Source organism: Macrotis lagotis, chromosome 1, assembly GCF_037893015.1.
Source record: "Macrotis lagotis isolate mMagLag1 chromosome 1, bilby.v1.9.chrom.fasta, whole genome shotgun sequence".
Lineage (NCBI taxonomy): Eukaryota > Metazoa > Chordata > Mammalia > Peramelemorphia > Peramelidae > Macrotis > Macrotis lagotis.
In genome coordinates this window covers 924,427,431-924,454,371 of record NC_133658.1, presented here as the reverse complement: position 1 = coordinate 924,454,371, position 26,941 = coordinate 924,427,431, and the positions used below count along the sequence as shown (strand labels likewise).

Below are 26,941 nucleotides of genomic sequence, written 5' to 3'. Positions count from 1 at the left end.
CACACATCTATCTATCTATCTATCTGTCTATGTCTATGTTGGGACAGTTATTGGTACAATGGATAGAGCACCAACCCCTGGAATCAGGAGGACATGAATTCAAATCCAGGCACTTAGCAGCTTGTGACCTTGGGTAAGTCACTTGACCCTGATCACCTCTCGTCCAGGACAATCTCTAGTCCTCCTGATCCTTATCCTGTGACTCAAATGAAGCTGGTAACTTTGCCCAGCCTCACCTCACTCCAATCCTGTGCACAAGCTTGTCATGGCATCTATCTTCTTGGGATAAAATCTGGGGTCTCTAGTTTCATATTGATGAACTCTCTATATCCTCTTTTAGCTTGAAATTCCATGATCCTAATCATTCTTTCCTACCCTGTCTCTGTCTCTCTCTCTCTTTAGCTCTCTCTCTCTCTCTCTCTCTCTCTCTCTCTCTCTCTCTCTCTCTCTCTCTCTCTCTCTCTCCCCCCATTCTCTATCTCTCCCTTCTCTCTTTCTCCCTTCTTTCCTTCACACAGAATTCTATAGCAGGAGGGAAAACAGTTTCCCAATTGTTAACAGCTTGCTGGGATCATGTACTCACTACACTAATCAAAGATACTGACAGGGAAAGTTGGTTATCCATTCAAAGATGGTGGGTGATCAAAGACTGAAAGATGCATGGAGGGGGCTCTCAGCCTTCAGAGAGGCTTTGTAAAGGAGACTGGGTTCTGTGAAACCTTAGTCATGGCATCAAAGACCCTGTTCTAATGGACCCCAGCCTTGTCATGGAAGGTGATTTCAGCATCATCTTCCTGTCTTCACGGCCCTATCTGTTATCTGAGTTTCTGATGCTCTTGACACTAGGCCCTTGATCTGAGGCCCTGGGCTTCAGAAGTAGATTTGATGACTCAAGTCTTGGGTCTTTAAGGGTCTGCTGCCTGAGACCTTTTTAAGACATGCTGTAAATCATTCTTGATCTCAACTTTTTCAGAGCAGAAAAATGTGCGTTGTGCTAGTCGAGGTTTGGGGTAATTGTTCTGGCTACCACATCCTGGCAACCTCTAGACTGCTCTCATTTCCTGTGCTTAGTTAACATCACCAGCACCAGATTGCCCGAGGAGTCAGTATGTCTCCCATATTCATCTCCCTCCTCTATTTTGGTGAGTCCCCAAAGCTGGGCTTGGGGGATGTATTGGGTAAGGGGATTTTGAAGTCAATGTGGCCAGAAAATTGTGGAAGAGTGAGGTACACAGAGGCCCAGTGAGAAGTATCCTGGACAGAGCAGAGACCAGGTATCCTGGCTCTCACTTCTCTTTTCCTGGCCAAGATTGACTGAATACAGAAACTGGTAGAAAGTGAAGAAGTGAGGTGGGGCTATTATAAATTGGAGGAGGAGATATCCAACATTTGAACTTGTTTTACAGGACAAAGCCTGGGGCAGATGGAGGTGTATAATGGTGAGTCTTTCTTCTAGAACTTTCCTCCCTTGATTCTCCTTTAGTCTTAGCTTGTCAGAGAGAACAACCAGCAGAGTAACCAGAGAAGAGAATATGGAGAAATTCGTGGAGAGGCTTGGGATACTAGAATTGAGGAAGCCAGTGGGATCTGAGCTACATGCATAAGGTATCACTTCATGCCAGGACGACCAGGAAATGAGAACTTGTAGCTGAGAACTGAGAAATGGTGCTGGGCAGGAAACTGATCTCCTAGTTGGGATTCTGGATTTCCGTGAGCCTTGGTTCATTCAATTACAGTGAAATGTAAAGGGACGGTGCCATTAACGCTGTCTTCTAGAGCAGAGAGGTTTCATCCTGAAAGTTAAGTCCCTAAAGACTACGTAGGAGGTAATAGAGTGGCATAGCTAATAGGCTTATGGCCCTGAGGGGATGTGGTAGAGACCCCAAGGTTTTGCTCCTGCCAGGTCTTTGTTTTTACTTATGAATACTGGTCTTAGACTTGATTGGATAAGATGTAATCCCCTTATTTATATGAGTCTATAACATGAGTCTAAAACATATGTTTTTGTGTCTGTATGTGTGTGTGTCTGTGTGATGGAAAAGTTAATTATTAGTAAAGGATGAGTTTGGGCAGAAGTTATCACTTGAGCAGAGTTTCAAAAGAAAAAAAAAACATTTTTTAGTGGCCTGGTTGATATGGGAGGGCAGTTCAGGAATGGAGAACAACTCAGATCAAAGAGTAGATGAGGGAAATGGTGCATTGAGTGTGAGGATGGGTATCTGCAAAGTGGAAAAAAAGGAGTAATGTATAAAATGATTGGAAAGGTAGATTGGAACTCAGTCATGAAGTGTTTTTCAAAGGTAATAAAAGTAACATTTGACAGTAAAATTAAAAGGGAATCATCACACTCCTGGGGCAGCTAGGTGGCAGAGTAGATAGAGCACCGACCCTAGAGTCAGGAGTACCTGAGTTCAAATCTGACCTCAGAAACTTAATAATTACCTATCTGTGTGGTCTTGGGTAAACCCATTTGCCTTGCAAAAACCTAAAAACATTAGAAAACATTAAAAAAGGGAATCATTGAAGTCTATTGAATAGGGGAATGGATGATGAGAATAGAGTTGCACTTCACCACATTTACTCATGCAGTTATGTGGAGGGTGGATTAGAGAAGAGAGGTTTAAGACAGGGAGACCAAGTATTATTACGATAGTTCCAGTACTAGGTGATGGGAGACTGAGCTTCAGTGAGCACTATGGGAGTGGGGAGGACAGATGGAGGTGGACATGCCAAGAACTGGTATCTGATTGGAAATATGAGGAGGAGTCAGATGTAACATTTCTTCCCTGGAGAGTTTTGTGAAATAGGATCATTACCCAACAACATCTTTAACTCTGACTGACTTTCTCATTCCATTCCCCTCCATTAACATAAGCAGGGGCCCCGAGAGGCAGGAAACACTATAGAAACCAGGTCTTCCCAGTAAAAGGAAAACATCAGAAACCCTGCAGGAGATCCTGGAAATTGCTTTTTTTTTTTTTTTTTTTGAGAATTGATGGGCATCTGAATAAGGATTTCATTGTGGGCCAGTGAGTGTTGGTAGGGTGTTTCGACTCAGCAATTAGGGAAGACCCATAGAGTTACTTCATTGTTTCCCAAAGTGGCATTTGTTCTCCCCAGAGGGGTCAAGAATACTTCATATTGGGAAGAAAAAATGGGGAGTCTCTTTTTCTATGAATTCTTCTAATAAAAAGTGCATAACAATCAAGAACCAATAATACCGAGAAGCAAGAATTATCTAATATTGAATACAGTCATGCCCAGTGCTTTCTGTTCTGTGGTTCAGAAGGACATTGGGTCAGCCCATGAAACAGCTGGAAGGAAGGATGATGTGGATGGTGACATGCTTCCACATCCCTTTGTGCCCAATTTGTGATAGATTGCTCCCTTAAATGGATTAGTCCACTGTAAGACCTAGTGTTAAAAACTACATAAAACAAAGTGGACAAAAGGGTTTCTGTGAAGTGATGACATATTAAAAAGAAAGGAATGATGTGTGGAAGAATGAGCCAAAGGATTGGACTGAACTGATTCATTTTTTATGACCAGTATGAACAATGATGGTGGGTCCTTCTGAGCTCATATTTGTTTGGTTAGCCACAGTTTGACACACTGTACTTTGATCTCAACATTGTGATATCATTTTGGTTCTCTTTGGACATGAAAAACAACACCCACCCAATGATGTGGTAATTTTGGACACATTTTCCTTTCCTCTCAATCTGTAATATCTTAGCAACATCATAAGGTTCATACCTCCTTGTCAAGTAGGTGAGAGCTTCAATTTTTAACCTTCAGATTGGATCATGAGATGCTCTGAGAAGCCATCTAGTTCTTGAAAGGAAAGACTTGATGATGGTCAGTACATAGGCAAATTTTATCTCTTGAATATGCCCAGGAGTCATTATGGTGGAAAAGGTCCATCTCTTCGGATCTGGAGGAAAACATAGATCACATATCAAAAGAGATCACCTTAGTTAGGTCTTGTCTCAGGAAGACAAATATATTTTTGTTTCATTGAAGAAAATATTATTTTAAGATAGTAGTAATTTTTATCATCTCATCTTATAAATTTTTTGACTATTCTATAGTATATAGGACATATTCCTATGACAATATATGAATGCCATTTTTTAGCTATTTTTTTCAAGGCTAATGAGGTCAAGTGGCTTGCCCAAGGCCACACAGCTAGGTAATTATTAAATGTATGAGACTGGATTTGAACTCAGGTACTCTTGATTCCAGGGCCAGTACTCTATCCACTGCACCATCTACTCACCCCGAATGCCATTTTTATAATAAATCATTTTACATCTCCTGGCAGGTATTCTCAAAACAATTTTTACACAACCAAAATGATAGTCAAAAAGCATTTGATTCAGAGAACACTGCATTAATGAATGGGGTAGGAATCCATCATCTTGCAGTCAGAGAGCAAGGGGATCTGGGGCATCAATCTGTACTGTCTGCTACCATCTTTTCTTTTAACTGACCAGTCCTGTAGGTCTGATTTTTATGCCCTTTCCAGTTCTGTGCTTTGGGCTAATCCCGTTCACTTTTTTTTTAGTTATTGATTTTTCCTTGGAATGACTGGTCTGGCATCAGACCCATCATATTCTGGAATGGCACCAAGGCCTAGAGATAATGTTCACATTGGCAGGTCAAGTCTAGGAAAACTGCAATGCTCAGATTAAGGTGATGAGGATGAGACTAGAGGTTAGGGTCAGGAAGAGAATATCAGGGAGACTGAACTTGGAGAAATCTTTGAGATGAGGAAGACCCTTTTCCTTGTGATAGAAAGGGAAACAAGTAATAGTGGGGCTAGCGACCTAACCCCAGGAGTCCTGACTCTCACAATCTTGCATTTAGGATCAACTGAGACTTTCTAGAACATCTTTATGATTCAAATTGGGTAGAAGGAAATCCTTCAGTGAGTTCCTCCTCTGAGTCCTTAGATTTGGATAATAGAAAGTTGGGCTACATCTTTGTTTCCTTCCTTTTTTAATAGTATTTTATTTTTTTCCAATTAATCATGAACTTTCTAATGTCCATTTCTACAATATTGTGAAGGACATATTTTTCTCTCTCACTCTCTTAATCTCCTCGTACTGATAATAATAGGTAGTTGATATAGTTTATATAGGTACTGTCATGTAAAATATATTTTCCTGTTAGCTTCAGGTTTGGAAGATGAATCAGATCAACAGTTAAAAAGTAACCATAAGAAAGAATAAAGTAATTGAAAAAATGCCCAGCTCTGCCCTCAGAATCTATCAGTCTTTATTTGGATATAGATATTATTTAACTTCCTGTGTCCATTTGGATCATGGTATTGCTGAGAAGAGTTTGGTCATTCATAGTTGATCGTCATTCAGCATTGCTAATAAATAAATGAGTATATTGTTTCCCTGGTTCTGCTCATTTCACTTCATATCAATTCATACAAGTCTTTCCAGGATTTTCTGAAATCTACTTGTTCATCATTTCTTTTTGCACAACAGTATTCCACTACATTCATATACCTCAGCCATTCCCTACTTGATCTCCTCAATTTCCAAAATTTTACCTCCACGAAAAGGGCTACTTTAGATATTTTTGAACCCTTAGGTACTTTCCATTTTTTAATGATCACTTTGCAATACAAACATACTAGTGTTATCGCTGGGTCAAAGGTTCTGCACAGTTTTACAGTGCATTAGACAGAATCCCAAAATACTATCAACAATGGATGAATCTGTTCATAACTGCTCCAACAGTGCATTAAAGTCCCAATTTTCCCACATTCTCAAGAACATTTTTTACTTTGCTTTTTTATTATATTAACCAATCTGATATGTATGAGTTGATATTGCAGAGTGGTTTTCATGTACATTTTTTTTAATCGAAAGAGATCTGGAACACCTGTTCAAAGGCCTTTTGATTGCTTGGATTTCTCTATCTGAAAATTGTCTGCTTATATTTTTTGATCATCTATCATTTGAAGAATGGCTTATATTCTTTTGAATTTGTCTCCATTCCTTATATCTTTGAGAAATGAGACCTTTTTTAAGGTCTCTAAAGATTTTTCCTTGCTCTCTGATTTCATAATATTGGTTGCCTTTGTTTTAACTGAACAAAATATTTTTGATCTAATATAATCACAATTATCTTTCCAATATTTTGTAATGCTTTCTTCCTCTTATTTGACCATAAATTCTTCCCCTCTTCATAAATCTGAGAGGCAGATAACTATTCTTCCAAATTTTTTTTAGGTTTTTGCAAGGCAAATGGGGTTAAGTGGCTTGCCCAGGGCCACACAGCTAGGTAATTATTAAGTGTCTGAGGCTGGATTTGAACTCAGGTACTCCTGACTCCAGGACCAGTGCTCTATCCACTGTGCCACCTAGCCGCCCTCTTCTAATTTTCTAATGGTTTTTCCTTTCATATCTGAATTATTTTGGCCTTATTTTGATGCATGATGTAAGATGCTAGTCTATATATTGTTTGTATCCTATTGTTTTCCCATTTTCTTAGCAGTTTTTTTTAAATTGTGAGTTTTTATCCCAGAAGTAATTTTGGGGTTTATCAAACACTGGGTTGCTATGGTCATTTACTACTGTTTCTTCTGTATCTATTAAGTACCACTGATCAACTGCTGTATTTCTTAGCATCAGATGGTTTTGATGATTACTGTTTCAAAATATAGTTTGAGGTATGGTGTTTCTAGACCACCTTCTTTTGTATTTCTTCCTTAAGAATGAATCCCCCTCGTATTCTTTACATTTTGGTCTTTCAGTTGAATTTTTTGTTGTCATTTTTCCTAGTTCTATACATTGTTTTGAAAGTTTCTTTGGTACAGTACTCAATACCAACCAATTTAGACAGAATTGTCACTTTTGTTGTATTGACTTAGCTTCTCATGTGCAATTCATATTTTTCCTACTGTTTAGAAGTGACTCTGTGTGTAAAAAATGTTTCATAAGGGACACTGAGTTTTTGTGTGTATTTTTTTCTATTGATCATTTCTACTTTTTAAGTAGTTGCTTTCTTTTTTTCCATTTTTCTCCTACCTCTCTTTTATAATGTTTAAGCTCTTTTATTAGTGATTCCACAAAGTTATTTCTGGTCCACAAACCACTTTTAATTTTTCTTTGGGGTTTTGCCCATAGGATTTTGACATCATTGTCCTTTTCTGAGTTTGTGTCTTTTCTTCCTACATCACCATAATAACTTTAGATTCTCTGTGTGTGTGTGTGTGTGTGTGTGTGTGTGTGTGTGTGTATTTCTTTGTTGTTTATTTGCTCATTTTTTTTTGCCTTTTCCTTTTTATTTAAATTTTAGTTTCATTCCCAGGCTGAAAGGGGCTTGTCTAAAATTTCTTGTTTCATGTCCTGGTTGCTTACCTTTTATTGCCCCAATGTTTCTCTGAGCTTCATAGGGGACCCCCATGACTGATGCTTCCGTAAGGGGATCAAATGAAAAGTGACTGGTGTAGCTATAGGTCATAAGGGTCTGGCAATTTCTTTTCTTTTTTTTTTTTTTTTAGGTTTTTGCAAGGCAGTGGGGTTAAGTGGCTTGCCCAAGGTCGCACAGTTAGGTAATTATTAAGTGTCTGGTCATATTTGAACTCAGGCCCTCCTGACTCCAGGGCTGGTGTTCTATCCACTGTGCCATCTAGCTGCATTCTCTAGGCAGTTTCTTAAAGGGAGTATCTGGTGTCTGAGACCTGGGTGGGGTGTGATTCTGATTTTCCTTGGGATTCCACTAAAGCACTTGATATTCTGACCTTTGGAGGATCCTGTTTTCCTTGTCCTCTGGTGAAGCATATGGTGGTTCTTGGAGTCAGCTGGTTCCCTTAGTTAGGCTACAGCATGTGAGGGTCCTGGTAATGGCACTGCCCTGGTCCACCACCCTGGGATCAGGATCTCTAGTAGGTTTGCTGAGTTGGACCTTGCTGGGGTGTTGCCTCTCCTGGACTTCACTCCCCTGTTCCCCTTGTACTGAAGTGAGACATACCTTTCTTGCAGTTGTTCCAAGTTTTTTGGACTAAATGATTCCAATTCCATAATTATCTTGGAAGTGCCATTGTGTGGTTTGCTCCTGGATGTCTGGGAACTCTTTCAATTGGATTTCCTTCTTAACATCCTTAGAAGGAAAAGGGACTTGAGTAATTATCTGTTCACCTATCATTTAATATGTAAGGAATCTGAGGCACAGTTCTGACATTCTGGGCCAAGTTAGGACACAAACCCAGATCCTGCCTCTGAGCCCAGTGATCCTTCTTTCCTAGGATCACTCTCTAAGCCTGACCTCCAAGCCCTTCCAGCTCCTGTGGTGCCCCCAGGGACAGATGTGACCTTCTTGTGCAGTCTACCACCAGACTCCTACCCCCAGCCAATGATATTCATTCTGCAAAAGGATCAGAATGAAGAGCCCTTACAATACAAGATTGGAGAATGGAAAAAGGCTGATTTCTTAATTTTTTCTGTGAGACCCCAAGATACCGGCAACTACAGTTGCATCTATCATCAGAATAGAGATTCTTACAGGGTTTCAGAGCCTAGTGAGACTCTGGAGCTTTGGGTAACAGGTGAGAGAGGGACTGGGCCTGGGTATCATAGAGCAGAAGGACTGGAGTCATGGCCTATGAGCGAGAAGGAGAGTATGGGAGGGGATCCCATGAGGGACTGGGGTGAATATCATGGAGAAAGGAGTCTGGGTTCTTGGGAAAGATAGGGTGGATATGGGGAGGTACTGCCTTGACCCACAATGTATGACCCAGGCACTTGGGGGAAAGGATGGACACAGGACCAAGCTCCAACATCTGCTCCTTTCCTGGGAAGGGTCTCCTGGGAATGAAATGACAAAGAAGACTTAGGAGTGATGAGCCAAGGGTCCTGGGAGTCTTCCCCAACAAGTCATCTAAGAGGGTGACTTGGAAATTCAGTATCTGTGCTTTGCCTTTCAGAGATACTCCCCAAACCCTTCATCTCCGGTATACCCAGTCAGCTGGTGGTGTCAGGAGGGAATGTGACCCTCCGGTGTTGGGGGCCAATTCGAGGTATGAGATTTGTTCTCTACAAGGAGGGAGAAGAAGGTTTTGTGGGGATCAGAGACTCCACCCAAGGTGAGGCTGAGTTCCACTTGACCCACGTGGACATCAACAACATGGGATATTACAGTTGTCGCTATGACCTTGGACCAGACAGCCATGTCCTCACACTGTTCAGTGATCTCCTGGAACTTAGAGTGCAAAGTGAGGAGCAGAGGAAGAAGGATTCTCTGGAAGGTACTAATGACCCCTCCCTTACCCCAGGAGTTAGACTATAGCTCCTCTACTTTCCATGACTGGTTTCTAGCCTCATTGATCTCTTCAGTTTCCAATATTTTCCCACTATGAAAAGGACTATTATAGATATTTTTGCACTTGTAGCTCCAAGATGTCTTTGCAATACAAACCTAGTAGTGCTATTGATGGATCAAAAAGAACACACAGATTCTAGACCTTTGGGCAGAGTTCCAAAATGCTATCCAGAATGGTTGGATGAACTCCCAACTGTACCAACTGTGCATTAGTGTCTCAATCTTCTCACACTTTCTCCAATAGTTTTAATTTTTCTTTTTAATTATATAATCCAAATTGCTATATCTGAGTTGGTATCACAGAGTGGTTTTTAATGAGCATTTTTCCTAATCTAAAGTGATAAGGAACACTTCTTCAGAGATTTATTAATGCTTTTATTTCATTTATCTGAAAACTACCCGTTTGTGTCTATAACCGCTTATCAGTTGAGGAACGGCTTATATTCTTTTGACTTTGTCTCCATCTCCTATATTTTTGAGAAATGAAACTTTTATCAAAAGCAATTGTTATAAAGATTATTTCTTAGTTTTCTGCTTTCCTTCTAATATCGATTGCATTGGCTTCATTTGGACAAAAGATTTTTAATTCAATATAATCAAAATGATCTTTTCTTCATAATGCTCTTTTCCTCTTATTTGATGATGATTCTTCCCCTCTTCATAAATCTGAGCGGTAGACAACTTATTCTTGAATTTGATAATGGTATCTCCTTTCATGTCTAAATCATTTTGACCTTATTTTGTTGCATGAGTTGGGATGCTGGTCTGTACTTATTTTGTGTCCTATTCTTTTCCAGTTTTCTCAGCAAGTATTTTTTAGCTTTGATTTTTATCCCAGAGGTAGGAGTCTTTGGATTTTTCAAATACTAGTTTGCTATGGTCTTTTACTATTGTTTCTTCTGTATCTAATATATTCTGCCAATCCATTCCTCTATTTCTTAGTCAATATCAGGTAGTTTTGATGATTATTGTTTCAAAATATTGAGATTTGGTGTTGCTAGACCACCTTCCTTTGTATTTTTTTCATTAATTAATTTCCTTGATAGTCTTTATGTTTTTGCTTTCAGTTGAATTTTTTTTGCTATTTTTCTAGTTCTATAAATTCACTTTCCATAGTTTGATTGATTTAGCACTCTATCGATTTATTTAGACAGAGCTGTCACTTTTATTAAATTGACTTAGCATACACATGAGCAATTGATATTTTTTCAATTGTTTAGAGGTGAATTTTTGTTTGAAATGTTTATAAGGATAGTGAATTTTCTATCTGCTTTTCTATTTGGTTATTTTACCTTTTAAATAGTTGATTTCTTTTTCCGATTTTTCTCCCACCTCTTTTGTATGATTTTAAAGCTCCTTTTTGAGTGCTTCTATGACTTCTTTCTGGATTTAGACCACTTCCAGTTTTCTTTAGGGTTTTTTCCCATAGGCTTTTGACATTGCTATTCATTTTGAGTTTGGGTCTTCATCTTCTCATATCACCATAATAACTTAATATGATCAGATTCTTTTGTGTGTGCTCCTTTCTGCCAGAAACAAAACTAAAATTTAAATCAAAGGAGAAAGGCAAAAAAATGAGCAAAAACCAACAAAGAAATATATAAACACACATTTTGCTCCTGGAAGTCTGGGTCCACCTCTTATTTGGGTCTCCTTCTTCCACTGTTAGAAGGAGAAGGGACTTGAATAACCATCTGTTTACTTCTCACTTAATATGTGAGGAATCTGAGGCACAGAAAGGTTAGGGGACTTGTTGGAACCACAGTTCATTCTGGACAAAGGTGAGACTTGAATTCAGATCCTGACTTCCAACTCAATGATCCTTCTTTCCTAGGACGTCTCTCTAAACCCTATCTCCAAGTCCTTCAAGCACTGGTGGTGGCCCCAGGGACAGATATGATCTTTTTCTGTGGCCTGCCCCCAACCTCATATCCCCAGGCAGTAACATTCATTCTGCACAAGACAGAGGACCAAGAACCAGTGGATATCAAACCCGGAGAACGGGCAAAGGTGGATTTCTTAATTTTATCTGCGGGTCCCCAGGATTCTGGGAACTATAGTTGCAGCTACCATGTGACTGCAGATTCTTCCAGGATTTCAGAGCCCAGTGAGACTGTGGAGATCTGGGTAACAGGTGAGAAAGAAAGTGGTCCTGTATATCACAGATCAGGACTGGACTTATGGGCTATCAGTGAGATAGGAAAGTATGGGAGGGGGTCCCATGAGGGACTGGGGTGATCATCATGGGGCAGAGGGCCCAGGACCCTGAGAAAGACAGAGGGGATAGGGGAGGACTACAAGGCTATAAGGTGTGACCCAGGCACTTGAGGCAAAGGATGGAGATGGGACCAAACTTCCAATGAAGTCCACAGGATGGGAGAGTTTCAGCATTTTTCTCCTTTTTGGGAAAGGTTCCCTGGGAATGGAATGACAGAGAAGACTTAGGAGTGATGAAGGGTCCTGGGAGTCTTTCCCAGAATGCCAGCTTCTCTGTCCCTCAGAGGGGAACTTGGACTTTTAATGTCTGTGCTTTGCCTTTCACAGAGACCCTCCCCAAGCCCTTCATCTCAGCCTCACCCAGCCAGCTGGTGGTTTCAGGAGGGAATGTGACCCTCCAGTGTTGGGGGTCAATCCGAGGTGTGAGATTTGCTCTCCACAAGGAGGGAGAGGAAAGATGTGTGCGAATCAGAGAGTCCACCCAAGATGGGGCTGAGTTCCATCTGACCCATGTGAACATCAAGAACAAGGGAAATTACAGTTGTCACTATGACCTTGGAGCAGAAAGCCATGTCCTCACATCACCCAGTGATCTACTGGAACTTATATTGCAAAGTGAGGAGCTGAGGAAGAAGGCTTCTCTAGAACATACTGATAAGCCCTCCCTTACCCCAGGAGTAGGAGTCCATATACCTTCTCTACTTTTGTCTATAAGGACTCTATCTTCCACGGTTGGGATTCCTAGTCAAGGAGAAAAGACTAAGTCTCTTTTATTATTCCCAGGGACATGGGGGCATAGGGGAGGGCCTGGGACATGGGCATTCTCCTTGCAAACCCCATTCCCTTCTCAGTAGGAAAATTCTGTTTTGCAGGTGAGGAGGATCTATCCTCTCAGCACACAGGTAAAACAGAGGGTAAAAAGCAGCAGTTTCAGAGTTTGGGGAAAGGGGGATATGTGTCCAGACCTTCCTGGTCCAAGCCCAGCACTAGCCCCCCAAAGGATGGGAAGGTTCTGAGGGTCAGGACAGGATGGGTGGAGAGGAAAGGGAAGAAATACTATAGACTGATCTTTACTTTCAAATTTTATCTCAGTATCTAGATATATTCTGATCACACTCCGCCATGTTTTCATTGTCTTCCTCTTTCTCCTTTTGGCATATGAAGGCCATCAATACACCAGACTGGTGAGTTTGAAGGGGAATAAGTATTGGGGTGAAACTTGGGACCTCAGTTTTCACATGCATTAAAACAGGGGCTTGACTCAGATAATCTCTCAAATTTCTTCCCAAGTTAAACCATAGGAGACTAATTGATATTGTGCCCTCTCTCTTTCTGTCTGTCTGTCTGTCTGTCTGTCTGTCTCTCTCTCTCTGTGTCTCTCTCTGTCTCTGTCTCTCTCTGCCTCTGTGTCTGTTTCTGTCTCTCTGTCCCTGTCTCTCACTGTCTCTCTGTTTCTGTCTCTGTCTCTCTGCTTCTGTTTCTGTCTCTCTGTCTCCCTTCCTCCCTCCCTCTCTCTTTTGCTTGCTATGTCTGTCTCTCTCACCAGTGATTTCATATGAACAGATCCACAGAAGGCACAGAAACTCCACTGGGCTTCCTTCCAGGTTCCTGATCTAATGTACCATCTCTGCACCATCCATGACCACCATACTGGCATCTGAACATGACTTTTACCCAGCCCCCCCACCTCGATTCTGTTCTCTCCAAGGACTCCCAGGTGTCCTGTGCCTTTCTAATCCCTTAGGAGACTCTGCAGGCGAAGGTCTTTTCTACTTAGTTGTTTTCTATATTTGGCCAAAGCATTTAACCTTCCATTTGAGTGTTGGTCTTTCCAATGAGCAGCTGTATAAGTTTCTTTCATTATAAACTGATTTAATTGCTTTACTGCTCAAGGCACTCGCAAAAGCCTCTCCGACCATGATTCAGAAGAACAAATTATCTGGAACTAAACTTTCCTTATAGTTGAACAGTCACAGTCATCCATTGCTACTGGAAAAAACAAGGCAAATATGGCTTTTTCCTCTATAGAATCCTTATTTGATTTAAATAATGCTGGGAAAATGGGAAAGAAATCTGAGAGAAACTAGATACCAGCTATTAAAATGACATTGCATACAAATGGCAACAGAATTGACAGATTAAAGGATCACAGACAAAATTAACTGTCAGAGTTATGAAGATGGGAAGAATTCATGACAAACCCCCAAAGACAGAGAAGAACACTGAAGGTAAATGGACAATTTTGATTTAAAAAACTAAGAATAGTTTTTTCAAGAACAAAACAAAAACAATTCAAGTTCAAAGAAAATTATTTACATGGAAAGGGAAAAATGGAGCAAGTTTATCTCATAAAAGCCTAATTCCTAACACACATAGGAATCTGCTTGAATTTTTTAAAAATAACAGCCATCTTCAGTTTATAAACAACCAAAAATGTGAATAGGCAGTTTTAGAAGAAAACAATCTATCAATAATTACATGAAATGCTATAAAAACCAATAATCAGAGAAAATAAAATTAAAGAATTCTAAAGTTCAAATTTGCAGCTTTCAGATTATCAAAACTGACAAAAGAGGAAAATGACAAATACTATAGGACAGATACAGTACTTCAATCTTGGTAGAATGGTTAACTGGTTCCCCCTTCCTGAAATACAATTTTGAACTGTGACTCAGAAAGAATAAAAATTTGGTTGGCCCTTTACCCAACCATAAGAGTATTTTCTATGACCAAATGAAATCAAAGGAATAGGACACTATTCCTATATACGTAGACATTGCCTGCAGCTTTTTCTATGCTCAGTTACTTATTAAATCTTTATTTAGCACTTAATATTCCAGACCCAGGACTTAATACCAAGGATACAAAATTAGACAGTTCCCACCCTAAGGGAAGAGACAACATGCAAATAGCTATATACAAGCATGCTATACAAAAAAACAAACAGGAAATTAAAAAGAGAGGCAAGGGATGAGGGTTATAAGGGACTGTGAAATTCATCCATATGGACAGTGACTTACCCAAGAATTAGGGAAGGGTTTGAGGAAGAAGAAGAATACCAAGGAGCCGATCTGTTGCATTATTCTTTCTTTTTTTTTTTTTTTTAGTTTTTGTAAGGCAAACGGGGTTAAGTGGCTTGCCCAAGGCCACACAGCTAGGTAATGATTAAGTGTCTGAGACTGGATTTGAACCCAGGTACTCCTGACTCCAGGGCTGGTGCTTTATCCACTACACCACCTAGCTGCCCCTTGTTGCATGATTCTTGAAGACGGGTTACCTGTATGTGTGGACTGAATGACACTGACCTGAAGTGTGACCAGAAACAGAAGAGATATTTCTGTGTGATGGTGGCCAAATAAAAGTTTGAGAATGACCATGAGGATGATCACTCCTCTTCCTAGTTCAGGGGTCTTGGAATATGGTAGAAGAAGCCCCCTTAAACATAGAAGGCTTCATAGATGGGGCCCATTCTAGGGAGAATCTATTTGCTCTGCATAGATAGAGGAAGTGGAATTAAAAAGGACAATTGTTACAGAATGATGCCCATGGAAAGGGAGGGTAAAGGAGGAAAGGGTTTGGGAAGGTGGAAGTTTTGTAGTGGACAAGGGATTTGTGGCATCACAGAGATCCTACTTCACTAAGATTAGAGGAGTAGACGGTGCTAAGTTACTGCCTATTGGACCAATGGACTAGTCTTGACCTTTAAGGTAGGAAAGGCAGTCTTGATATAGGTTTCTGGGCATCAGCAATGGGCAGTGACCACTGAAAACCTTAAGACTGCATCCTCTGGAACTGGTCTGAATTCACAGAAATAACCAGAAGACACTTCCCATGGGAAGTGTGGCCAAAGTGGTCAATTAGATCTTGTGTCTGAGGCTGACTTCACCTCTTTGTCTAGACCTTGGTCTTTAGCCCTATCCTGGCAGCATTGAGTATGGGGGTGAGACCTTCTTCCTCTGAATTGTTTCCCTGGAGGTGAAGTGTCTCAGGGTTTGTGGAACTGGTGGTCACAGCCTTGAAAGACAGGCCTGATACTGAGACCTTGGTCCTCTCAGAGACAGAATTCTCAGCAAGATGCTCTCCAGCTCTTATGTCTCAGAGTGGAAATAGTGTGGCCAGGTTTTAGTGGGTGGTCACTGGTCCAGCTAGCACATTCTGAGGCTGGTGTCTCTTGGGGTTCTATCTACTGATGTCTGCTCAGAAAATTCTTGTCTCCAAGGGCAAAGGGTCAACATAGCCCGGCTCCATCTAGGTGATCCCCAGGAATGGACTGGGACAAAAGGGATAGAAATGTCCTTGGGGTTTGAAGCAAGGATCTTGGACCGGACAGGTCCCAGACCTTCTCTCTGTTGATGTCATAGAGGAATTGAGGGGAAGGATTTTAGGGCTCGTGACTGGAAGGGGGGACTTGAAATCATCTATAACCTGAGCTTCTCTTCTACATCTATGCTGTCCCCACATTGTTAAGGCATAGACAGGTGAATCTTTCCCCAAGAGGCCATCCTGTTGAGGGCAATCAGGCAGGAGGTAGGTGGGAGTGGGTCCAATCCATCCATCCATTGCTCCAAGAAGAATCAGAGAGGGTTAAGGGGCAGAGGGGTCTTGAATGGACTGATTTTGGAGAAGAGTCACAGTTTCGTAGATTTTACAACTGAATGGATCTCACATCTTGTTACCATTTTCCATATGGAAACCTTGAGGCCAGATACATGAAGTTATTGCTTCCTTAGGTAATAATTTAGATAGGAGTTAAAAGCAGCTCTTCTGAGCCCACACTTCGTCTTTGTTAAACATCTCCAGGGTTTCCTGATGATGTTTGTCCTTCATCTTCTTCTTTTTTATTTTTGGAAGTCAATGGGGTTAAGTGACTTGTCCAAAGTCACCAGCTAAGTAAGTATTAAGTGTCAGGGATCAGATTTGAATTCAGGTCCTCCTGATTCCAGGGCCAGTGTATCACCTAGCTGCCAACTTTGTTCTTCATTTTTAAAAATTTATTTACTTATTTAGAATTTTATAGTTTTTTCCCTAATCTTATTTTCCTTCCCACCCACCACCCACAGAAGGCAATCTGTTAATCTTTACATTGTTTCCAGGGTATACATTGATCTCAGTTGAATGTGAAGAGAGAGAAATCATATCCTTAAGGAAGAAAAATAAAGTATAAGAGATAGCAAAATTACACCATTAGATAACTTCTTTTTAGGTTTTTGCAAGGCAAATAGGGTTAAGTGGCTTGCCCAAGGCAACACAACTAGGTAATCATTAAGTGTCTGAGACCAGATTTGAACCCAGATACTCCTGACTCCAGGGCTGGTGCTTTATCCACTGTACCACCTAGCCACCCCTAGATAACTTTTTTTTTAAACTAAATGTAATAGTCTTTGGTCTTTGTTCAAACTCCACAATTCTTTCTCTGGGTACAGATGGTATTCTCTGTCACAGATAGCTCAAATTGTGCCTGATTGTTTGACTGATGATGGAATGAGCAAGTCCATCAAGGTTGATCATTGCCTCCATGTTGTTGTTAGAATATTCAGTATTCTTCTGGTTCTGCACATCTCATTTAGCATCAGTTCATGCAAATCCTTCCAGGCTTCTCTGAATTCTCATCCCTCCTGGTTTCTAATAGAGCAATAGTGTTCCATGACAAACATATACCACAGTTTGCTAAGCCATTCCCCAATTGAAGGACATTTACTTGATTTCCACTTCTTTGCCACCACAAATAGGGCTGCTATTAATATTTTTGTACAAATGATGTTTTACCCATTTTCATCATCTCTTCAGGGTATAGACCCAGTAGTGGTATTGCTGGATCAAAGGGTATGCACATTTTTGTTGCCCTTTGGGCACCATTCCAAATTGCCCTCCAGAAAGGTTGGATGAGTTCACAGCTCCACCAACAATGTATTAGTATCCCAGGTTTCCCACATCCTTCCAACATTGAGTGTTGTCCTTTCTAGTCATAAATGGCCATTCTGAGAGGTGTGAAGTGGTACCTCAGAGATGTTTTACTTTGCATTTCTCTAATAATTAGTGATTTAGAGCTATTTTTCATATGCATATGGTTCATTTTGATTTCCTTATCTGTAAATTGCCTTTGCATAACCTTTTACCATTTGTCAATTGGAGAATGGCTTTTTTTAAAAAATTTGATTCAATTCTCTGTATATTTTAGGGATGAGTCCTTTGTCAGAAATACTAGTTGTAAAGATTGTTTCCCCATTTACTACATTTCTTTTGATCTTGGTTACAGTGGTTTTGTCTGTGCAAAAGCTTTTTAATTTAATGTTATCATTGTCACAATCTTCTAGAGTGCCCTAGGCCTTTGCAAGTTGGGTGTTGTATACCTCATGACTCTCTTAATATACCTGACAGGATGCTGAAGAAAGATCTCTCTTTGATTGAGTCACAGAATAATCCATCAATGGCATAGACTAGATGGGAACAACTGAGTAGGAGTGAAGCCTTTCAAACCACTGAATGAAATCCCATGATGAAATGTTTTGGTGTTGGTGGAAGAATCAGGGGCCCTTCTGGAGGCAGGTGAACCAGAAGGGAATCAGAAGGCAGGAGCTTTCCCACCCCCTTCTGGACCCAGGCCTAGTCTTGTGGTGACTGAGGATTTGGGGCAGAAGGTCAGAGGTGGCTCTAGATCCAGGGCTTGATCTCAGTGTAGAGCCAGGTGTGCCTCAGAGGTGCTAGGACTTTTGTTGGAGGCAGGTTCTCTGGAGCCTGGGAGGTCCCTGGGCCCTGTAGAGACCTTGACTGACATTCTCTTTCATGTCTCTGATGCACTCTGAGGATGGTGGGAGCCCGTGAATATGGGGGCTATCTGGGCATCAGAGGTCTGAGGACCTCTAAGCCCCTGGGGATGGGGGTGGGGGCGAGGAAGGAACAGAGCTAAGCAGTCAGTGCCAGGGGCTCCCTGGTCAGAGATGCTAAGGCTCTGGTGGGGAGGCTGCCATCATGAGCAGGCAGGGTCGGAGGAAGAGCAAGGCCAGATGAGGACAAGGGCACAGAAAGTTTTAGAGCAAGAAGGAAAATAGTTTAATTTAACAGTTGTTCTACCTCACTATGCTCCTGTGCCCACTACACTAATCAGAGACTTTAACAGGGAAGGGATGATGATCCATCCAAAGATGATGGGTGATCAAAGACTGACAGATACACTGAGGGGGCTCTCAGCCCTCAGATAGATCTTGTAAAGGAGGCTGGGCTCCAGGCAGCCTTAGTCATAGCATCAAAGACCTTGGTCTAATGGACCCCAGCCTTGTCATAGTATCAGCCTCTTTCTTCCTGGCCATATCTAGTATCTGAGCCTCTGAGCCTTTCTGCCTGAGACCCTTGTCCTTTAGCCCTAGCCTTGAAGATTCGAGTCTTGGGGCTTTAAGTGTAGAATGTCTGAGAACTTAAGACATGATATAAGCCATTCTTGATCTCAACTTGATCTCAGAGCGGAAAAAATGTGGGCCCGGCCAGTTGATGTGGGGTAGTAGGTCTGACTACCACATCCTGGCCCTAGCTGCTAAAGCGCCCTCCTCTTTTCTGCTCACTTAAACCTACCAGCTCCAGACTGACTGAGGGGTCAGTATGTCTCCCATATTAATCTTCCTGCTTTATTTTGGTGAGTCCCAAAGATGGGTTTGGGGGATTGTGGGGTGAGATGGAATTGTGAAGACAGTTTGACCAGAAAATTGTGGAAGAGAGGGACACAGAGGTCCAGTGAGAAGTATCCTGGAAAGAGCAGAGACTTCCCTTTTCCTGGCCAAGACTGAGCACAGAAATTGCTAGAAAGTGGAAAAGTGAGGTGGGGCAGCTGTAAATTGAAAGAGAAGACATCCACTATCTGAACTTGTTTTACAGGACAAAGCCTGGGGCAGACAATAGAGGTGCATAAAGGTGAGTTTTTCTTCCAGAACCTTCCCTCTCCATTCTCCGTAAGTCTCAGATTATCATAGAATGTGACCAACAGAGCAATCAGAAAGACAGTGTCAGAGAATATGGGGAAACTCTAGGAGGAGCCTGAGAAAACAACATGGGGGAAGCCAGTGGGAAGGAAGCAATTTCAGGGAATTCAAGCTCTGTCTACCTCTCACCATCCCCGCTTTGAGCTTCACCCATAGGCTGTGACCCTCTGCTGCCAGGACCACTAGGAAATGAGAATTGCAGTGGAGAATTGTGACGTGACTGGGGAGGAAACCAATCTCCTTGGGATTTTGGAAACCATTTTCTGGGGACTTGATTATCAGAACCTCTTAGGGGAGGTGGAGTGGGCCATTGGAAATCTCTTTTAGAGCAGGATGATTTCATACTGAAAACTAGGTCCTAGAAATGTGCGGAGAAGGTAATAGTTTGACATACCTGATGGATTGATTGCCCTGAGGGGCCATGGTGAAGACTCATGTCCTTGCTCCTGCTAGATCTTTGTTCTTCCTTAGAAATACTGGACTTGAGTCAAATGTGGAAGAGAACATGGAACATAGTCCCTACATCAGAAATATCTTTTTTTTTTAAATGTAGCTTTATAAATATATTTATATATATTTTATATATATATATATACATATATATATATGCAAATGTGTATATATGTGTTTGTTGGGAAAGTTTGTGATCCAATGACTAACTCCAATGGAGGATTGAGTAGGGACATAATGCAGGGGTAATCACTTAAGCAGAGTTTCAAAAGAACAAAAATGTTTGATTGGGAGGGCAGTTTCTAGAATGGAGGATGGCTGAGGTGGATAAGTGGATAAGAATGATAGAACATTTTATGTGAGGAATGGTATGAAGGTTGGCTTGCTTGACTACAAAGTGTGAAATAAGGTGTAATGTATAAAAAGGGAGTAGAAAGATAGATTGGGACTTGGTCATGAAAGTTTCCAAAGGCAATTAAAATCACATTTGACTGTAAAATTGAAAGCAAACCATTGGAGTCTCTGCAATAAGAGAATGATAAGATCTGAACTTCACCATAATTATTTGTGCAGTTTCATAGAAGGTGAGTTAGAGAAGAGCGAGGTTTAAAGCAATGAATTCAATGAAGAGATTATTAGAATAATTTCCACACTAGGTGAGGAAAGACTGAGCTCAAATGAGCACTATGGAACTGGGGAGGACAGATGGAGGTGAACATGCCATGATTCGATATATGAGGTGAGGTCACCTGAGGAGGAATGAAGTGTCAGATTACTTTTCTGGACAGCTTTGTGAAATGGGATGATCACACAAGAGCATCTTTAGCTTTCCACTTAACTTGACAAGGGGCCCTGAGAGAAAGGAAGCAATATACAAACCAGGTGTGTCCTGAAAAATGCAAACACCAGGAGCCCTGCAGGAGACCCTGGGAACTATTCCTTTTAGAGAAATTGATAGGTACCTGAATTAGGACCTGATTGTGGGCCAGTGAAGGAGGGTAGGATGTTGTGGCTCAGCATTTAGGGAAGACCCATAGAGTTCCTTCAATGGTAACCATATTGAATAAAGTCATGCCCAGTGCTTTCTATTGGTCTGTGGTTCAGAAGGTCATGAGGCCTGTGTCAGTCCATGAAATAACTGGAAGGAAGGATGGTGTGGGCAGTGATACCCTCCCTCATCCCTTTGTGCCCAATTTGTGATAGATTGCTTCCTTACATGAATTAATCGGTTCATTGTAAGACCTAGTGTTAGTTAAACTATGTAAAACAAAACAGAAAACAGAATTTCAGTGAAGAGGTGACATATTGAAATGAATAGGAGTGTTGTGTGGAAGAACAAGCAAGAGGAATTGTCTGAACAATGACAGTGGGGCCTTCTGAACTCGTCCTGGTCTGATCAGTCGCAGTCGGACACCCTCTACTTTGATCTCCAACATTGTGAGGCCATTTTAATTCTCTTTGAGCTTGAAAAACAACAACCAATCAATCTCATTATCGTTGTGGACACATTTTATTTTCTTCTCAATCTGTTATGTCTTCGTAATATCCCAAGGTCTGCACCTCCTGGTCAGGGGAGAGTTTAGACTTTTAGCTTCCAGTTTGGGTCATGTGATAAACCTCTTCTTTCTAGAAAACATAGAGTTAAAATGACTTGCTGATGGTCATCATGTAGGAAGTCTTTACCTCTTGAACACTTTCAGGAGACGTTACTACTGGAAAAATCCATCTCTCAGGATCTGGAGGAAACCATTGACCATAAATCAGAAGAGACCTCCATAGTTTGAGTCTGTCTTAAGAAGACAAGTATGTTTTTGTTTCACTGAAGGAAAGATCATTTTAAAAAAGTGGTCATTTTTATCATCTCATATTATAAAATTGTTTTTGACTCTGCTCTATAGTATATTGTATATATTTATATGGTAATATATAACCGTCTTTTAAAAATAAATCAGTTTGGATCTCTTGGCAGACATGCTCAAACCAGTTTTACCCAACCCAAAAGATAGTCAAGAAGCATTTGAAAACATAACATTAATGAATAGGGTAGGAATCCATCATCTTGGATGTCAATCAAAATCTGTTACCATCATTCTTTTGGCCCACCCAATGCTTCTCCAATGGTTCAGGCTAGTCCTGTAGGTCTGATTTTGATGCAGTCTTCTCACCATCTGTGAATCATAGTGACCCTGAATTTGAGTGACTCTGAGTTTGAGACCTACAGAAAACTGAGTTTCAGTTAGCATCTGTCATCACCTATTGAGAATAGTGGGAGGATAGAAAGCTTCCAGAACAAGGAAGCTTTTTGCTTCTGAACACAGTGAAGCTCCCAGGCATCTGTTGACCATAATAAAGGAAATGGAGACGTGAAAGCTTCAGCCACAGACCTATGGGAGATGAGGTTCATCACAGGAGATGCTGACCTACTTCAAGAGAGGAAGAGAAGGGGGACAGCCAAGGAGATCAGGCAAAAAGATCAGCCAGAACGAATTTCACTTGCTTTTAGTGCCATGAGGTGGGTAAGGGGACTAGAAGCAAGGATCACCTGGTGGCTTCCCCTCTTCCATTTATTATTTTCTATCTTTGTGCTAAATGCCATTGCTTCTAGTGACTGAAAAATTGCTAGTGATTTTGCTGCCGTCTCCAATTCTGGTGCCCTTGGGCTAATCCTGGCCACCTTTCCATAGACACAGATTTTAATTAGAATGACTGAGTTTGACATTAGAGTTACCAGATTCTGGCATGGCCCCAAGAACTGGGATGATGTTCATCTTTGTGCTCAAATCTGGGAAAATTGCAATGCTCAGATTAAGGGGATGAGGATGAGGAAAGAGGTGAGGGTCAGGAAGAGAATATTAGAGGGACTGACCTTGGAGAAATCTTGGAGGTGAAGGATTCTATCCTCATGTGATAAACAGGGAAACAAATAATAGCAGAGCCGGGGATCTGACACAAGGAGGCCTGACTCTCTCAACCTTGCATTTAGGATCAGTTGAGACTTTCTGGAAGTTCTTAATTCATGTTGGGTGAAATGAAATCCTACAATGGGTTCCTCCTCTGAGTCCACAGATTTAGGTAACAGAAAGTTGGGGGACATCTTTGTTTCCTTTCTTTTTTAATAGTATTTTATTTTTCCCAACTTATCATGAAAATTTTAGCATTCTGTTTTATGGTATTTTAAGTTCCAAATTTTTCTCTCTCACTCTTTTTTCTCCTCTTCTGATAATGATAGGCAGTTGATATAGTTTATATATGTGCTGTTGCATAAAACATATTTTCCTGTTAGTCTCAGGTATGGAAGAAGAATCAGATCAACAGGGAAAAAATAACCATGAGAAGGAATAAAGTAATTGAAAAAAAAATCTTAGATCTGCTCTCAGAGTCCATCAGTCTTTATCTGGCTATAGATATCATTTTCCTTCCTGAGTCCACTTAGATCATTGTAATGCTGAGAAGAATTTGGTCTTTCATAGTTGATCATCACTCAGTGTTTTTTATCATTTTTCTGGTTCTGCTCATTTCACTTTGCATCAGTTCATACAAGTCTTTCTAGGATTTTCTGAAATCTGTATGTTCATCATTTCTTTTTGCACAACCAGTATTCCATTACACTCATATACTTGTACAGCATTTCCCACTTGATCTCCTCAATTGTCAATATTTTGCATCCATGTAAAGGGAAATTATAGAAATTTTCTAACCTGTAGGTCCTTTCCTCTTTTTGATGATCACTTCACCATCCAAACTTACTGTGGCATTGATGACTTAAAGGTGTTGCACTGTTCTATAATTCTTTGGATGGAGTTCCAAAATACACTCCAGAAGGGTTGGATGAGTTCCCAACTGGGACAAAAGTGCATTTGTGTCCCAATTTCCCCATATCTCTCCAGTATTTTTCATTTTGGTTTTCTTTGTTATATTCACCAATCTGATATGGTTGAGTTGGTATTAGAGAGTGGGTTTTATTGTGCACTTTTCTAATCAAAAGTTATTTGGAATACCTCTTCATAGGCTTATTTATTGCTTTGATTTCTTCATCTGAAAACTGTTGGTTCATAACCTTTGACCAGTTATCAATTGAGGAATATCTTGTATTCTTTTGCATTTGACTCTATTCCAAATGAGACCTTTATCATAAACATATTCAAAATGATTTAATCTGCATTTTGTAATGCTTTCTTCCTATTTGGTGATAAGTTTTCCCCCTCTTCATAAATCTGAGAGGTGACTGTTCCTTCTTCTGATTTGCTAAAGCCACCAACCTTCATGTCCAAATCATTTTGACCTTATTTTCGTGCATGGCATGAGATGTTGGTCTGTAATTAGTTTTCCAGTTTTCTCAGCAGTTTTTTCATATTGTAAGTATTTATCAAAGTATTTGGAGTCTTTTGGTTTATCGAACCCTGGGTTGCTCTTGTCATTTAGTACTGTATCTTCGGTACATAATATATCCCACTGATCCACTGCTCCTTCTTAGTCAGTACCAGATAGGTTTGATGATTAATGTTCTAAAATATAGTTTGAGATCTGATATTGTTGAAGCAACTTTCTTTGTATTTTTTTATTATTGCCCTTGCTAATCTTCACAGTTTGCTCTCAGTTGAATTTTTTGTTGTTTTTTCTTATTTATAAATTACTTTTTGGTAGTTTGAGTGATATGGGGCTCTATCTCAATTATTCTGGACAGAATTGTTATTTTCCTTATGTTGGTATTGAACTGGGACTTAAAGGGAGTTTCTGGTGTCAGACCTAGGATTCTGTTGTTCCTGGGGGTCCACTAAAGAACGTTGTGGTGTGGCCTCTGGAGGATGCCTAATTGCCTGGGTCGTGGTGAAGCATGTGATAGTTTTTGGAGCTAGAGTCTGCTGGTTCCCCTAGGCATGCTATAATATGTGAGGCATCCTGGTCATGACATTGACCCACTCCACCATTCTCGGGCTCAGGATCTCTTGTAGGGTTGCTGAGGTGGACCTTTTTGGGGTACTGCCACTCCTGGCCTGGCCTCCCCAAGTCCCTTTTTACTGATGTGACATAGACATTTCTTCCAGTTATTCCAAGTTTCTTGGACTAAAAGACTGTTTTCCCGTTCCTGCTTATTCTGCAATTCCAGAATTTTCTTGAAGGGCTACTGTATAATTAAGTGGAGTTGAATATGGGAGACTTGGAGAGACTTCCTGCTATTCCACCATTTTACTCCTGGAAGTTTAGGGTCCACTTTTCAATTGGATCTCCTTCTTCCATTGTTAGAAGTCAAAAGGCCTTAAAAACCATTTTTTTTATCTGAGGCACAGAAAGGTAAGGGTCTTGTGGGATCCACAGTTCATTCTGGGACAAGTTGGGACATGAGCCCAGATCCTGACTCCTAACCCATTCATCCTTCTCTCTTAGGATCTCTCCCTAAGCCCCACCTCCAAGCCCTTTCAGCTCCTGTGGTGGCCCCTTGGGATGATGTGACCCTCCAGTGCAGCCTGCCACAGGATTCATACCCCCAGCCAGTGACATTCATTCTCCACAAGGCACAGTACCCAAAGCCTGTACAGATCAAGACTAGAGAATGGACAAAGGTTGATTTCACATTATATTCTCTGAGACCCAATGACACTGGGAACTACAGCTGCATCTACAAGAAGACTACAGGTTCTTACAGGGTTTCAGAGCCTAGTGAGACTCTGGAGCTCTGGGTGATAGGTGAGCTGGGGCCAGGCCTTAGAATCACATAGCAGAAGAATGGGACTCATGGGCTACCAGTGAGATAGGAGAGTATGGGAGGGGTGAACATCATGGAGCAGAGAGTCTGGGGTCCTGAGAAAAACAGATGGGATATGGGGAGTGCTGCTTTAACCTACACTGCATGATTTAGGTACTTGGGCAAAGGATGGAGACAGGATCATCCTGCCTAGGAGGCCCAAGGGATAGAAGAACTTCAGCCTCTGCTTTTGTATTGGGAAGGGTCTCATGGCAGTGGAGCAGAACAACAAAGAAGACTTAGGCAAGATGACTTAAGGGTTCTTGCATACTTTCTCATTATGTGTGGCTCCTCTGTCCCTCAGAGGGGACCTTGGATCTCTAATGTCTCTGCTTTGCTTTTCAGAGACTCTCCCCAAACCCTTCATCTCAGCCACCCCCAGCCAGCTGGTGGTTTCAGGAGGGAATGTGACCCTCCTGTGTTGGGGGCCAATCCGAAGTGTGAGATTTGCTCTCCACAAGGAGGGAGAGGAAAGATGTGTAGAGATCAGAGAGTCCACTCAAGGTGGAGCTGAGTTCCACCTGACCCATGTGAACATGAATGACACTGGACAATACAGTTGTCACTATGACCTCGGGCCAGTCAGCAGTGTCACAACACCATCCAGTGATCTCCTGGAACTTTCAGAGCAAAGTGAGGATCAGAGGAAGAAGGATTCTCTAGAGTATACCCATTACCTCTCCCTTACCCCAGGAGGAGGAGGAGTCCATATACCTTCTCGACCTTTGTCTTTATGAACTCTACCTTCCATGACTGAGATTCCTAACCAGGGGTGAAAAGACTAAATGTCTCTTTTTTTATCATTCCCACAACCAAGAGGACATTGGGGAGGACCTGGGACGTGACTCTTCTCCTTGAAATTCCCCACTCACTTCTAATTTGGACACATTATATTTTGCAGGTGAAAAGGATCTATCATCTCAGCATACAGGTATGACAAAGGGTAAGAAGCAGCAGCTTCAGAGTTTAGGGAAAGGGGGCAATAAGTCCAGACCTCCGTGGTCCAAGCCCAGCATTCACCCCCAATGGATGGGAAGGTGCTGTTAGGGATAAGAAAATGGGCAGGATGGGTGGAGAGGAAAGGGAAGAAATGCTGCTAAACTCATCTTCATCTTCATCTTCTATCTCAGGGTCCAGATATATTGTGATCACACTTTGCCATGTTTTTATTCTCTTCCTCCTCTTTCTCCTTTTGTTATACCTGGGTCATCAATAACCT

The 26,941-nt window shown here is 41.2% G+C and overlaps 2 protein-coding genes across 6 annotated transcripts; both read left to right on the top strand.

Annotated features, from left to right (window-relative positions):
• On the top strand, positions 1–25,449 carry LOC141510014 (immunoglobulin superfamily member 1-like). Of its 5 annotated transcripts, XM_074219958.1 has the most exons (11): positions 2–133; positions 974–1,142; positions 1,407–1,439; positions 8,270–8,569; positions 8,948–9,268; positions 11,177–11,476; positions 11,887–12,174; positions 12,432–12,461; positions 12,652–12,743; positions 19,426–19,461; positions 25,365–25,449. In XM_074219958.1, exons 2-10 carry the CDS (start codon positions 1,109–1,111, stop codon positions 19,447–19,449), a joined length of 1,422 nt encoding a protein of 473 aa, XP_074076059.1. In that variant the 5' UTR covers positions 2–133; positions 974–1,108; the 3' UTR covers positions 19,450–19,461; positions 25,365–25,449. The 5 variants fall into 5 exon arrangements, 4 of the variants coding, with proteins under 4 accessions (XP_074076058.1, XP_074076059.1, XP_074076060.1 ...); XR_012474761.1 differs by lacking the exon at positions 25,365–25,449 and having other exon boundaries at positions 12,652–19,186; positions 19,426–25,359; XM_074219959.1 differs by lacking the exon at positions 25,365–25,449 and having other exon boundaries at positions 13,106–25,359.
• Positions 22,373–26,941, top strand: LOC141509827 (immunoglobulin superfamily member 1-like). The gene is made up of 4 exons (XM_074219648.1): positions 22,373–22,491; positions 25,348–25,664; positions 26,068–26,355; positions 26,624–26,941. The coding sequence occupies exons 1-4, from the start codon at positions 22,373–22,375 to the stop codon at positions 26,767–26,769; spliced, it is 870 nt and encodes a 289-aa protein (XP_074075749.1). The 3' UTR covers positions 26,770–26,941.